The sequence below is a fragment of the Triturus cristatus genome, chromosome 6 (assembly GCF_964204655.1).
Source record: "Triturus cristatus chromosome 6, aTriCri1.1, whole genome shotgun sequence".
NCBI classification, from domain to species: Eukaryota; Metazoa; Chordata; class Amphibia; order Caudata; family Salamandridae; genus Triturus; species Triturus cristatus.
The window spans coordinates 197,006,064-197,020,362 of NC_140589.1; the positions used below are offsets into that span (position 1 = coordinate 197,006,064).

At 44.6% G+C, this 14,299-nt stretch overlaps 1 protein-coding gene across 5 annotated transcripts in view; it reads right to left on the reverse strand.

The window, feature by feature from the left end:
- LOC146816630 (cytochrome P450 2K1-like) overlaps nucleotides 1-14,299 on the reverse strand; it is a 504,791-nt gene that overhangs the window by 428,506 nt on the left and 61,986 nt on the right. For 3 of the 5 annotated variants that reach the window (XM_085610503.1, XM_085610501.1, XM_085610505.1), the window contains exon 2: nucleotides 11,871-11,942. The exons of the other annotated variants lie outside the window; for them this stretch is intronic. In XM_085610503.1, the coding sequence (XP_085466629.1) occupies nucleotides 11,871-11,942 (72 nt within the window). The remainder of the gene's footprint in view (nucleotides 1-11,870; nucleotides 11,943-14,299) is intronic. 5 annotated transcript variants of the gene reach the window in all.

Sequence of the window (14,299 nt, forward strand, 5' to 3'; positions counted from 1 at the left end):
AGAACCATATTTGTGTGAGTGATTCTGCAAACAGGTCTGTCAAATACTACTTTTAAGAGGGGTTAGAGTCCAATTTGAAAGGGAACACATGACTTCATAGTGAACAAGTGCTTGTTTCACAAAAATTTGACTAGCAAGAACTCGCATTGTTACATACCAGTAAGATAAGATTGCAAGAAGGGAGAAAGGGGAGATAAGCACCATAAAGTTTGAACTTACTCAGGTTAGATAGTGCAAATTGTGAGGACAAAGTTAAATAGACAAATGAAACAGTCAACCACTAGACATAGTATTTATCTGTATAGGTGAGCCAGTGGTGAAGAAAACTGCTGACAAAGGAACAAGCTGAATAAATAATGGTCAAAGTTCATGGGTATTAGCTAACAGGTAGAAACTAGAATTTAGTGAGTGGAAATGTAAAATATATTTATATGTAAAGCTAGATTAACTAACACGTCTGTCATTTCAGTAAAGTGTGTTCCTAAAATGGCTAAGAATGCCTAAAGTTGTAACCAGAAATTCCACCCTGGAAATGTTAGTTATGATTAATGTAATGATTAGGCCTGGGCTAAAATTCCGTTCCGCTTGCGGAAATTGCGTTAATTTGACATTTTCGCGTTCCGCGGAGAGCGCGAAAATGTCAAAATTTCCACAATCTGCACTTTACCGGAATTTTTTTCCTTGCTCGCGCTGTAAAATAATACATTCTCGCGTGCTCGTGATCGCCTTACCTGAATTCCCGCGTTCGCTGACAAGTTTTCCCGATCCGGTCGCGTTCTCCACGAGATGTTGGATTGTTGGTAGCCATTTGCGCCGTCTCGCGACAGTTCGCGCCTGCAGTAACATCATTTGTCGTGCGATCACGTCTTTCTACTCGCGATCATGCACCCCGAGACAAGTGAAAACAAGATGGCCGCGCCTGCGAGCAACCGCATGGGTTAGTTGGCGAGCCACGCAGAAAATACCGCGAACGGGCAGGAAAAAAACTTCCGCATCTTCGCGATATTTCCGCGTTTGCGAACATTTGTAACATTTTCGCGATAATTTGCGAAAGTGAATTTCGAAAATTCCGCCCACCCCTAGTAATGATATTGAGAATAGAGTCTCATTACTAGCAAATACGTGTGAACTGAACTGTTAATTGTACATCTGCATTCTAGGTGTTAGTATTACAGAAATGTAAGACAGTAGAGACTGTGGAAAGATTGAGAGGTAGAGACACCAGACCAATCTTGTCTTCTTTTTCCAATTCCACTGTTCCCCTGTGGGGTGCTTGTTGCGACTCAGTATAATCTAAGCACTGTTGTGTACTTTGGCGAGCAAGGTCGGCTACGATCGCTCCTGTTGAACCAGATGACAAAGGATAGTGCATTACAGCCAATCAACAGAAGGCTTTCCTTCTTTCCGAGTCCCTAGAAAATCACTCCTCTACTGCCAGTCTAAAGGGACTGGTTAAGCAGTGCCACAAGTGCTGGATTCAAAGTACATTAGAGTTCAAGGATACAAGTCTATGATAAGTCCCCACCGCAGATACAAGTATATTCACACTGTGGGTCCATCACCTTTTCTCTTCTGTGGTTCCACTGTATTTTCAAAGTCTCTGACCTTGTGAAGTGGTTTGAAAGTGGAGGTGAAGAGTCCTCAAAGGTGTGTGCATCTACCCATCTCAGAAGCATGGACACATTTCATGCAGAACTATAGCACAGAATTCCAAATTTGCTTTTCACTTATTTTTGCATAATTTTGCTAAAAATTATGCAAATTTCACACACGCCCTAGTTTGAAAGTCAGCAGTGAGATCAGAGGGAACCTACACCAGAAAGGACAGCTTGTCATCATTCACAAATCCTTCTGGTGTCCATGACAATCTGACATTGATCTCGTGTCAGATCCATTTTAGAATGCCAAAGGACTGACAGAGGCCACTAGACTCCAATAGTGGTGTTTGACATCATTTGACACTGATATCCTGGCGCCAGTTCTATTATGGCTTTGAGAACTGGGCCAAGTACACCCTTTCCACAGTTGTCTTTCAGGTTAGCAAGAGCATACAGTCAAATACTTCTCAGGGAGGTAATGCAGGGGCAAGAACTCAGGAATCAACAATCAACCAACAGACACATAAATGCTGCCCCACTCAAAGCTTTTATTATAAAAAGAGAAGTATATTAATAATAAGACAAAACCTAGCCTTACACACAGTAGTGGTGTTTAGTTCAGGGTTCTTTTACTAACTATTGCCTATAACCAATGCGTCAGTGCTCACACCCACCTGGGATTCTGATGAAAAGTGATTAGCCACAACCTACAAAAGTAATGTACCGCTACCTCTGTAACCTTCTCATCCATCGAAAGTACTACAGAAAATAGACAACACAAAATTGCCATGTACAAATGTTGACACCACAATGCTTTATGCCAAAATACTAAAAATATATTGAGCGTGTGTAAAAGTCCAAAATTTTGAAACCCAAAATATTGTTAATAAAAATCTGAGGAAATAAATATAGCAAACCATACTACTGATACTGCTTTATAACTTAACACCATGAAAATATTGATAAACCATAAAATTGAAGGAAAAAAGCATAATTATACATGTGAATACAATTTAATAAAATATAGCAGACACTCTTAATACAACTGTAAACAAAAACAAACCAATTAGCATACACTACATAATGAAAATAATTTACATTTTCCAATAACACTAGAAAATGAAGACAACCGACCAAATCTGACAAACAATAAATGAATCACTATGAAAGAAGCAAACGTTTTCACTACTCTACATAGTATTAAACAAACATAAACTGTAACTAATTGCGTAAATAATTAATATAACACAGAAAACAAACAAATATGCATTTCTTAATATGTTTAAATGTAACACAGAGTACAACATGCAAGATACACTGTTTCCCAAAAAGAAACCCCTCTGCTAACCTAACTACACTACACCTATAGCAAAGAAATTAGCAGTGATTGAACAGGGTATCATAAATCTCAACCTCTTAGTAAAGTCCTCAAAGCGAATTCCCCACTGGTCATATGGACCTCTAGTTGTCGACTTGAAGTGTAAAAAAGGAGCTAACATGGGCAATACATTTCAAGTACAGTGAATCCAATGTGGCTCCAAGAAAACAACAAAGAGGATGATGTCCAAACATTAAGGGTTTTATTAACTATTTAAACCAGGCTGCAGGTTAGATCAATCAATTGAAAGAACAATATTGTAAGAGCATAAATATTTAAATGAACAGGCAATCAGAATGTATATATTATAAGAAAGAATATGCAAACTAGGATCACATACAGCAAATAACATATCAACCAAGCAGGTTCCATACAGGAACTAACCTAATCTAAATAAAGTATTGAGAGTGGCAAAAGAAAATTCTATGAGAAAGGTGTCACCATCAGATGAACAAAGTTTAAGGTTCAAGAGGAAAGAATGATTACCCAAGCATGAAACTCAACACTCTAAGCAAAGGAAAATCAGCAGAATTGAGATGAAGTTTTCTTTCTGCAAATTCAGGACTGGATCTGTTAAACCATTCTAAAGAACACACCATTAAAACAGGGAAGACAATCTAGAAGGCTTCTTCCAATCAGTTTCCACCACACTAGCCAATCCAAATACAATGTTCTCTGGGAGCAGGTAGAATCCCTAAGTTCCCAGGTCACATGGGGAGAGTAAGATATGTAGCTCACTAGGAACCAAGCAGGTATTTAGAAGGCAAGTTCCCATGATGAAGTAAGTAAGGGGGGAGACAATGGGATACTTTATGATTCTCTAAAGGAAAAGGGCAATGCCTGATTACACTTGTGATCCTTACACTGTGTGACTACAGGGTCCGCCCCCTTGGAGCCTCCATCTTGTGAGCAAATAACGCACAATAAGTATGTTTGACACTTCTTGGGAACCTAGAACGTACCTATTAAGCATGTACATTGTTGAGTATTTCTCATTGATTTGATTAATTGACACTGTAAGCCTGTACGTGATGCATGCTTAAAGATATCACTAGGCTTAAACAAACACTGATGTTGATACGATGCTGGGAAAAACTTTCTGCCAGAATTGACAATGTTACAAAAAGTGCTCATGCAATGAATACCATTGCAGTAAGATAACTGAGTGCACTATCAGTGATATTCGGGGAATACGCAAGTTCTAGGATGCCCGCAAGATATTGCATGGCGTACATACAATGCAAGCGCCACACCAATGTTCCTTCCTACATACTGCTACCATTTAAACGTTGGTGTCTTTCTTATCTTATATTCACAACAGAAACTCGAGGAGTGGCACAGACAATCCTAAGTTATGAGCTGTGACAAATTTACTGCATGCCTTAGCGCATACAAGGCACTAGTCCTGAGGAAAAAATAAATGGCCCGGAGTGCATTGGAATTAAATGGCAGAAACATGTCGAGCCAGTATGTGAGAGATCCCTAATATCTCATAACACATTTACCACGGTTCATTAAAAATATCTTCAGTGGTTGGTAATATGGAGGCAATTTTTAATCACCCACCCTTTTGTCACTTGAGATTCACAAAAAAACCCAGCTCTGCGGTAACCAGGCATTGAAGCACACCTGGGTGCACTCAGCACCTCGGGTAGGAACTTAATGATGAAGCATGCCACTAACTACTTTTAGTTGGTTAGGGTTATTTTAAAACAAAGACTAGCTCAGCAGAGGGATTTATTCTCTTGACTAGAGTAAGAAAGTGTCTCTTTTTGGGTGGTCACTCCCATTTTCTTTGGACTGATGCTGCTGTTTTTTTAACTTTGCACAAAGAGACACTGCTGTTCAATCCCTGTGTATGTGCTCTGACCCTAAAACATGGTGAAATTGGCTGAACCTTAATGGGCAAATTTACCTTTCCACTATGACCATAATATATGGTGCAGGAAATTCACCTGTGACATGGTAGTTAAATATCATCTGTATTAAGCCATCCACCTAGTTGGGAAGGAAACATAGCTTCAAGCCAGTCTCTGTAACCTTACAGCTGTAGCTTAAAGATTTCAGACAAACCTTTCAAAATAATCCTCTTTAGATAGAAGAAAGGCTACTTGTATATCCTAAACTAACCCATAATTAGGCCTTGCAACACACAACGCAGGGTGCTGAGTGTTTAAATGTTGAAAATTTAGAAAATAAACACATGTTCCTCAGGAAGGGCTATTTGGCGGGATCGAGGAACTTCACTAACATAAAATGGAACAGAGGGAGGCAAGTCATTCATTTTTTAGTATACAGTGAAACCTGGAGAAAATGGGTCTGTAGCACAGCCACACTTCTGGGTGGGAGAAATGTTCTGCCATGTTGGTGTTTACTAACAATCGTGCATGTTTGGATAGTTTGCAGTAACGCAAACAGGATATGCTGAAAAAGAGGGAAGAATAACCCTTGGGAACCTTTTGCTCCTTGGTCAGGAAGTCAGCTGCACCCATTGGCTAGTGGACTGCACGGAACTGGAACCTCACTGCCAGCTCTCCACCTCTGAGTAATGTGATTGTGGATGTGAGGAATGGGGGAAATGTGAGGAACGTGGAGAATATGAGAAATTCAAATTTGGGGAATGTGAGGAATGTAAATGTGGGGAGTGTGAGGGATATGGATGTTGGGAATGTGAATGTGAATGTGGAAAATGTGAGGCATGTGAATATGGGGAATGTGAGGAATGTGGCAGATGTGAATATAAGGAATGTGGGGAATGTGAATGTGTGGAATGTGAAGAATATGAATGGGAGGAATGTGGGGAATGAGAGGACTGTGGCGAATCTGAGGAATGGGAATGTGAGAGTGGGGAATCTTAATGAAGGCAATTTGAAGAATGTAAATGTGAGAAATGTAGGAAATGTGAGGAATGTGCGGAGTGTGAAGAATGTGGGGAATGTGAATGTGAGGAATGTGAATGGGATAGGATGGAATGGTATAGGAAGGGATGTTAAATGTATTTGTACAGCACACTATCACCCCTGTGGTTGTCCTGATACTGTGTGGGTATGAAATACTAGCCCCTGGAATGAGGGAAGGACTTACTCCAAGAAGACAGGTTTTCAAGAGGAAAGCGAGAGGTCATTCCATGCTTATCAGTGAGGTAAGATAAGGTTTGACCTCTGGGTCTGCAACTGTTAATATGTGGGAAACATACTAGAACTGGGCTGGATGAGAGCAGGTGCCTGAAAGGCTGATGAAAGTGAATTTGTTTTTTTTAGGTAGGCTGGGACAGTGTTGTGTAATGCTTTGCATGTGTGGCAGAGGAGTTTGAATTAGCCAATGGATTTCCCTCGGGTGTGGTGTGAAGTGAAACAAGTGTGGGTGGTTGAGGATGAGTCTGGCTGCTGTGTTCTGGATGGTCTGCAGTCTTTATGTGAGATGATTGGTGATCATGCATAGAGAGGGTTTCCATATTCCAGCGTGCTGGTGTTGAGGGCCTCGGTGATGGCCTTTCTGGTATTGTTTGGTAACCAATTGTAGATCTTTCTTAGCATCCCCAGTGTGTTAAAACATGATGAGGGAACCGCGCTGACTTGGATGGACATGTCCAACTTGTTATCGACAATGATCCTGAGGTTTCTTGCATCTGGACTGGGCGTAGGGGATTAGTCTTAGGTCTGCCACCAAGTGAAGTGCCACAGTGAGGCATCCTTCCCAAAAACTACCACTTCTGCCTTGTCATGTTCAACTTTAAACAATTGGACTTCATCCAAGCAGCCATGCGGGTAGTGAATTTGTTCCTTGGTTGAGGAATTTTCCTAAGAAAAACAGTATAAGTTGCGTGTTGTCGTGGTAGGAGAGGATTTTAATGCTGTAGGAGCAGATGACGTCAGCGAGAGAGGTCATGCAGATGTTGAAGAGTATGAAGCTGAGTGATGAGCCTTGAGGAACTCTGCAGATGCTATCCTGTGCTTCTTTCAGAGGATTAAGGTGGCACGTTGACTGCCTGAATTTTTCCAGTTAGGAATGTGCAGATCCATTGGAGGGCATGTATCTGAATGCTGGCCCTGTGCAAGTGTCTGAATAGAATGGGATGAGAGACAGTTTCAGGATCTGCTGAGAGATCCAGTAGGATGAGAGCTGTGGTTTCCCCTCTGTCTAGGATGATCCAGATGTCATCTTTTGCTGCAATGAGAGCTGCCTCTGTGCTGTGGTTTGGTCTGAATCCTGACTGTGTGGGGTCGAGGAGCTGGTTGTTGACAAGGTATTCAGTAAAGTATTTTTTTGATAGCAGGATCTTGGCTGCATATGGTGGGAGAGAGATTGGTTGGTAGTTAGTAAGCTTGACCGGGTCTGCTGAGGGATTCTTCATCATGTCATTGACTGCTACGTGCTTCCAGGCTTACGGGAATGTGATGCTAGAGGAGTTGAGGATGCCAACGAGGGTTTTGCTGATGGTGATGAGTCTTGTGTTGAAGACATGGTGGGAGCATGGGTCTGATGGGGCTCAGGAGTGGATGGATTTCATGATTGTCGTGGTTCTGTCTGAAGTGAAGGTGTTTCAAGCGGTCATGGGGCGTTCTTCACCCGATATTAGCAGACTGGTTGCGAGGTTCCTGAGGTCAGGTTGAGAATTAAAGTGGTCATACAGGGCTCCAATTTTGTTGCTGAAAAGGTCAGAGGGCCTGATTCACAAAGGGAAACTGAGACGAAAGTCTAACTTTACTACTTTCGGTATTCACAAAGGGCATTTACGAGTAGTAAACTTAGACTTAAGTTTAAGTTTTTGGTCTCAGTAAAACTTAAGACCAAAACTTACGTTTAACTGAGACAAAAGTCTAACTTTACTACTCGTAAATGCCCAGGGCCGGACTGGGAACCAAAACCGGCCCTGGCAAAGTGCTCAGCCGGCCCCCCGGGGCGTTGGGGTGCCGCCCAGCTCTTTGCGCGGGCCGGTTTTCGGCCGATTTTGTTACAGGGCCGATTTTGCAGCTATGCTGTAAAAACGGCCCTGTAACAAAAACGGTCCCCAGGGGCCCAAAACTGGCCCCCACCCGTACGGCGCACCGGGGGATTGCCCGGTGCCCGCTACGGCCAGTCCGGGCCTGTAAATGCCCTTTGCGAATACTGAAAGTGGTAAAGTTAGATTTTCGTCTCAGTTTACTTAATGAATCGTCGAACACAGAGAGTTTATTGCACAGTTCTTGAAATGGGTGATTTTTCTGGCAGTGGCAGGTGTGGTAAAGTCCCTGATGATAGAGAATATTTTTTTGCTGCTTTTAGAGCTGGTGTCATTCAGGTTTGCTAGGGGCTTCCACAAGGTGTTCTGGATTTGTTGGTGGTAGCACCTCAGGTCAGATTTGAAGTGCCTGTCTGTGGTTTCTTGGCTCAATCTCAATCTGTGTTTCAGTTGTTTGCAGGGCCGTTTGATCATTCTGTCTTGTTTTGTGTACCAGCTGACCTCAGTTTGTGTTCTTGCTGTTTGGCTTTGTTTGGGGGTGGCAAGAGTGTTGGCCCAGGTAGTGATCCAGTCATAGAAGTTCTTGATGTCTACTGGCAGGTTGTCTGTATGGTAGGGGTGGCTCTTGAATGGGGCGTAGGCCCAATCCATCTCTGCTATGTTTTTCCAGAAGGCAGCAGTGGGCCTGGTCTTTACTGGTTTGTATTCTGTGCTGTGGGATGTTGTTTTTGAAGCTGAAGAGGCCTTGGTCAGTCCAAGTGACGGGTGTTGATTTTTTGGCTGTAATGTAATTGAGTGAGGTAAAAACAGGGTCCAGAATGTGTCTGGTGGTGTCGGTGAGATTGGATATGTGCTTGGTGACTCCAAGGTTTCCAAGGTTTTTAAAGAGAGCGACTGAGTTTGCATCAGTGAGATTCTCTAGGTGAAAGTGTAGGTCTCCCAAGAGGATGAAGGCACTGGAGTCAATGATTAGTGAAGCAAAGAATTCCACAATTTAAGACCTTCTTTTACAATTAAATGTAACTTGCCTCTGTTCCTTCTATAACTTGTGGCTTATGATTGGTCCTGTTCAGTGCTGGGAAACCCTGTTGGGTATCGGCGCGCTTTATAAATCTTTATCAATAAATAAAATAAATGATGTTGCTGTTGAAGTTGAGGTGCTTCTTGTAGTATGTTTCAGTGCATACAAAGGCAGTAAAGCTGATGGTGTCCCTGAAGATGACTTGATTTTTTTCCCAGGACCTGAGTTGGTAGCCTTGTTATATCCAGCAAGGATGGCCATGGCAATCTTTGGAGGCATTGCTGGTGTCAACAATGTTATGGTGAAGAAGAGGAGGCCTGGGTATGGAGTCATCCAGAAGGACCCATGTCTGCTGAACAAGTGGGTGTTAAGGAGCATGCATGAGAGTGATGAGTGGGGTCTGGTTGGAGACTTGTTTCAGTGTGCTTGAGTGAGTGGGCTGATATATGCTGTAGGTCCAGTCTTTATGGGTGTTGGGGTTATGAATGTGGGTGTTGAATTGCAGGTGTGGCGCAGGAGGAGCAAATGAAGAGTCTTTGCATAATATTATGTGGTGTGGTGCAGTGTGGCAGCAGCGCAGCGAGTAGCAGCTGAGGTTGAGGACAAAGAGAAATGCAGTGGGGTAGCAGGAGGTTGGGGAAAGACCTGGGCTCCTGGTATTGGGCTTGGTCCTGGGGTGGACAAGTGCAAACGGGCTGGCTTTTGGTGCACCCACTGCATGCTTTCACTGCACATCTGTGCTGTCGCCATCATTAGGTAGGTCTTGGGAGGGGAAGGAGCGCAGGGGCACTGGGTGGGCTGAGAGAGGGCAGGAGGTGGGAGAGCAGGAAGATCACCTTGAGGAGCAGGTAAGGAGCAGCAGGGAGGGGTGAGGGGATGCATAAAGGGCAGGAAAGGGGCACGAACGAGTAAACAGCAAAAAACACAAATAGAAATATAGTCAGAAACAAAGTGTGTAAAATAAAGGAGGTCAAAAACAAGGGCACAAAAGAAAAAAAGGAGGTAAAAAAGAGAAAAACTGTAGCAAATACAAAAGGTACAACAAGGGAAAAACTGTGTCAGCAAAAGGTTCAAAGCTGTGTCAAACAAACGGCACAGTAGGAAACAAAGTAGAAAGCAGAAAGTGCAGTCAAGCGAAAAAAGGGTAGCAAAAAGCAAATGGCAAACAAGAGAAAACAGAGGTAAAAACAGGGTCAGCAAAAGAAAATGGAGGTAAAAGAGAGGGCACAACACAGTGTCATACAAAGGGCACAAAGAAGGAGGACTGTAGTAAACACAAAGGGCTGACAAATAAAAACAATAGCAAAAACTGGGGCAGCAAAGAGAAAAGGGAGGTGAAAACTGAGAGCACAATGAGAGAAACCAGTGGCAGGATAAAGGGCACAGCAGCGAAAAAACAATGGCAGTAAACAGGGGCAATAAAAAGGGAGCAAAGAGAGCGGGGCAAGAGATCGCAAGTGAGCGAGAAAGAGCTGGAGGAGCGAATTAGGTTTCACACCACTTTACAAACAGGGTCACCAATAACCTTGTGTAGTGGGAGTGTCAGACCCAGGTAAGCCTGAGGGCTAGGGCTGTACACCTGCCTGATCATTTGGCTGACTTCCTGTATGGCTACAGGAGCATCAGAAGCTTCAAATGCTCTTTCCTGGAAGTGACCAGTTGCAAGTTGACCTTGATTGTACCCTTCTGGTGGCTTCTGTTGGAGTGAGTTATGGTCTGTAGATGCTATCTCTGGGGTCCCAGAAACTCTTGGATTGGCCTGGAGGAGCTACTCTGAAAAGAAGAAACAATGGTGCCATTTTAACCTCTGTAGGTCTGGGAGGTGCTGCTGAAGCCATCTCAAAAAGATGAAATCTTGAAGGGCAACAAAACCTGGTTTAGGCCATATGGATCTTTTGCTGCCAAGAAAAAGTATTCAACAGACCCTTGATACAAAGGTATCCGACTTCGATAACCCCTACCTAGGTGCAGCTTCTTGGCTTATCCCAGTGGTGAAAATCAAGTTGCACAAAAAGTGACTTATTGCTTGATTAAAAGTGTTATACCAAACAAAGGGGTTAGAGTTATAAAGTCAGTTAGGCTGAAGCTCTAAACAAGTTATATTAAACAAACAATGCCACACTGACTATTTGTTTACAATTTACCTAATTCGTGGCCGCTCTAATCAATAGCAGCGGTCACCATTTATTTTTTAATTCTGTATATGAATATCATACAAGAAGTTTTTGTTAACACACACAGAAGATCACATAAAAAATGTAAAAACATAAATATCAACAGCAAAGTAAACATGAACACAATTTGAACAAGACCACAAATTACTACTTACAATACAAAACAAATTATGAATTCAAGACAAAACACGTTATCAGTTCACATTATTTAAAAATCCAAATGAGAGCCTGAGAATAATCATTAATGAAGTTCTGAATACACTTTGACAGCCCATTGCATTGCTCTCATATCAAATGAACACAGCACTTCTGGAGAAGTGTAATTTTTACACCCAGGATATGATTTAAGACATTTAACGTCGATTAACGCCCTGGATGACAATGATATATTCTTTAAATAGTACAAATATTAATACACATTAGGTGCTCCAATGGTGCGTCAATGCATTTTGAACCCTCTGAAGTCTCCTATGTAGGGTTCTCCCCAGGACAAAGAACTGATGTCTATATCTAAAAAAACATATAAACAAATACTAAGCAAACTTGCATAGATACTCTAACTCTAAAATACCTCAAAGCTACTGATGAGATTATCTCACAAGACTGATTGTTTAGTCATTCAGCAGGTTCAATTATTTTCACCTACAATATAATAAAAAAAACTTGTCTTAATGACAATATCTAATGTGGTGTCCAAAACAGATACTGGTGTGTTCAACACCTATGTAAACACTCCTTTCTTCAAAGAAATACTCACTTGAAACACGGGATTGGCACCGATCCAACTGAGTGCAATAATCAATTTGAAGTATGTGGAAGGTAGAACAATCTACAATAAAAATATAGATTTTACTCGACCGTCATTCTCAGAACTGCTACATCTGGTTGTTCGGTGCGACTAGCTTCCTGTTGAACACAACGATTCTATCATGAGGATCAAACCGCCAGGAACTGACGGGCTATTAGGATGCTTACGCAAAAACATTTTTATCACATATTTACGACCTTTCAGTTGTGTACGAGATACACCCGACTTGAAACTTCCATAATGCGTACAGATCAAATATCCAGGAACACAGTATAAAAACCCAAACTTGATAGATTTAAACTCTGGTCCTGCTGCGACTTTGTTTGAAAGTGACTCGTGGTTCATCAATAGACAATAGACAATAGCCTCCTTTCCTTCTGTGCCCCTTCCCATTGGCTGCCCCGCTCCCGCCTCCCAGCTGCTCCTCCCTCCCACTTCGCCTCTTATGGAGGGCGCCGCGCGGAAGAGCAGCGGACGCGCCGCTGGCGTGACAAAGGCAAGCCCGTCTGCGCCAGTCCACGCCTGGACAGCGCCCAACGCCAGAACCCCTGGACCCCGGACCTGCCAGAACACCAGACTGCACTACGATTCCAGCCCCGAAACACACCCAAGGACTTTTTACCTGCCGGAACTGCAGCTTCACCAGCATCCGGCCAGCGAAACCATCAACCAGAGAAGCCAACCACCTCCGATGCCTCCTCCTCAACACCCGCTCCGCCCGCAAGCACGCCATCGAACTCTGGGACCTCCTAGACTCAACCACCCCGGACGTCGCCTTCCTGACAGAGACCTGGCTGAACGTCTCCTCTGCTCCAGACATCGCCATAGCCATCCCTGAAGGCTATAAGATCTCCCGCCGAGACCGCACCAACGGAATGGGCGGAGGAATCGCCATCATCCACAAAGACACCCTCCGAGTCTCAACCAACACCGAAGACACCCTCACCTCTGCCGAGCACATGCACTTCCAGATCCGCACCGACCCCAACACCACCCTCAGAGGAACTCTCGTCTACAGACCTCCCGGACCCCGACCACACTTCAACGACACCATCACCGACCTCATCAGCACCCACGCCATCGCCTCCACAGACTACATCCTCCTCGGGGACCTGAACTTCCACCTCGAGGACAACAACGACGCCAACTCCACCGCCCTAATGGACAACCTTGCCAACCTCGGACTCAAACAGCTCGTGACGACACCCACCCACGCCACCGGACACGACACCCACCCACGCCGCCGGACACACATTAGACCCCATCTTCTCCGCAAGTCCCCACGTCTCCTTCAACCACACCACCGAACCCCACTGGACCGACCACCGATGCATCCACTTCACCTTCAAGAAACCCACCACACACCACCGCACCCAATAGCCGCCACGCCGATACTGGGGCAAAATCACCAAGGACCAACTGACCACCACCCTCGCCCTCAGACCACCGGCCGACCCCACCGACCCCGACACCACTGCCACCAACCTAAAACAGTGGCTCAACAACTGCGCCAACACCCTCGCCCCACTCAAGACCCCGCCTCAAACCACACCAACAAGAATGCCGCATGGTACACTGAAGACCTCAGGACCTCCAAGCACACCTGCGGAAAACTGGAGAAGAAATGGCTCCGAGACGATGAACCAGACAGCTACACGGGCCACAAGAACGCGATCCGCAAACACCACCAACTCATCAGGACCGCCAAGAGGACCGCCTTCAAAGATTGCCTAGACAACAACGCACACGACTCCAAAGAGCTCTTCAACATCGTGAAAGAACTCTCCAACCCCAGCGCCAGCACCAACGACGTCCCACCTTCACAGGACCTGTGTGACTCACTGGCCACCTTCTTTCATCGCAAGATCACCGCCATCCACGACAGCTTCAACTCCCACACCCCTTCACCCACCGCCGAGACAACCAGCCCTACTACCCGCACTAGTCGCCTGACCACCTGGACCAACGTCAGCGACGAAGACACCATCAAAACCATGAACTCCATACACTCCGGATCCCCTTCTGACCCCTGCCCCCACCACTTCTTCAACAAAGCCAGCGCATCCATCGCACCCCATCTCCGGAAAATAATCAACTCCTCCTTCGAGACTGCAACCTTCCCGGATAGCTGGAAGCATGCCGAGATCAAAGCCCTACTGAAGAAACCCAAGGCGGACCCCAACGACCTCAGGAACTTCCGGCCCATCTCCCTGCTCCCCTTCCCGGTGAAGGTCACAGAGAAGATTGTCAACAGACAACTGACCCGCTACCTCGAAGACAACAACATCCTTGACCCATCGCAGTCAGGATTCCGCAGCAACCACAGCACCGAGACCGCCCTCATCGCCGCCACCGATGACATCAGGATCTTGATGGAC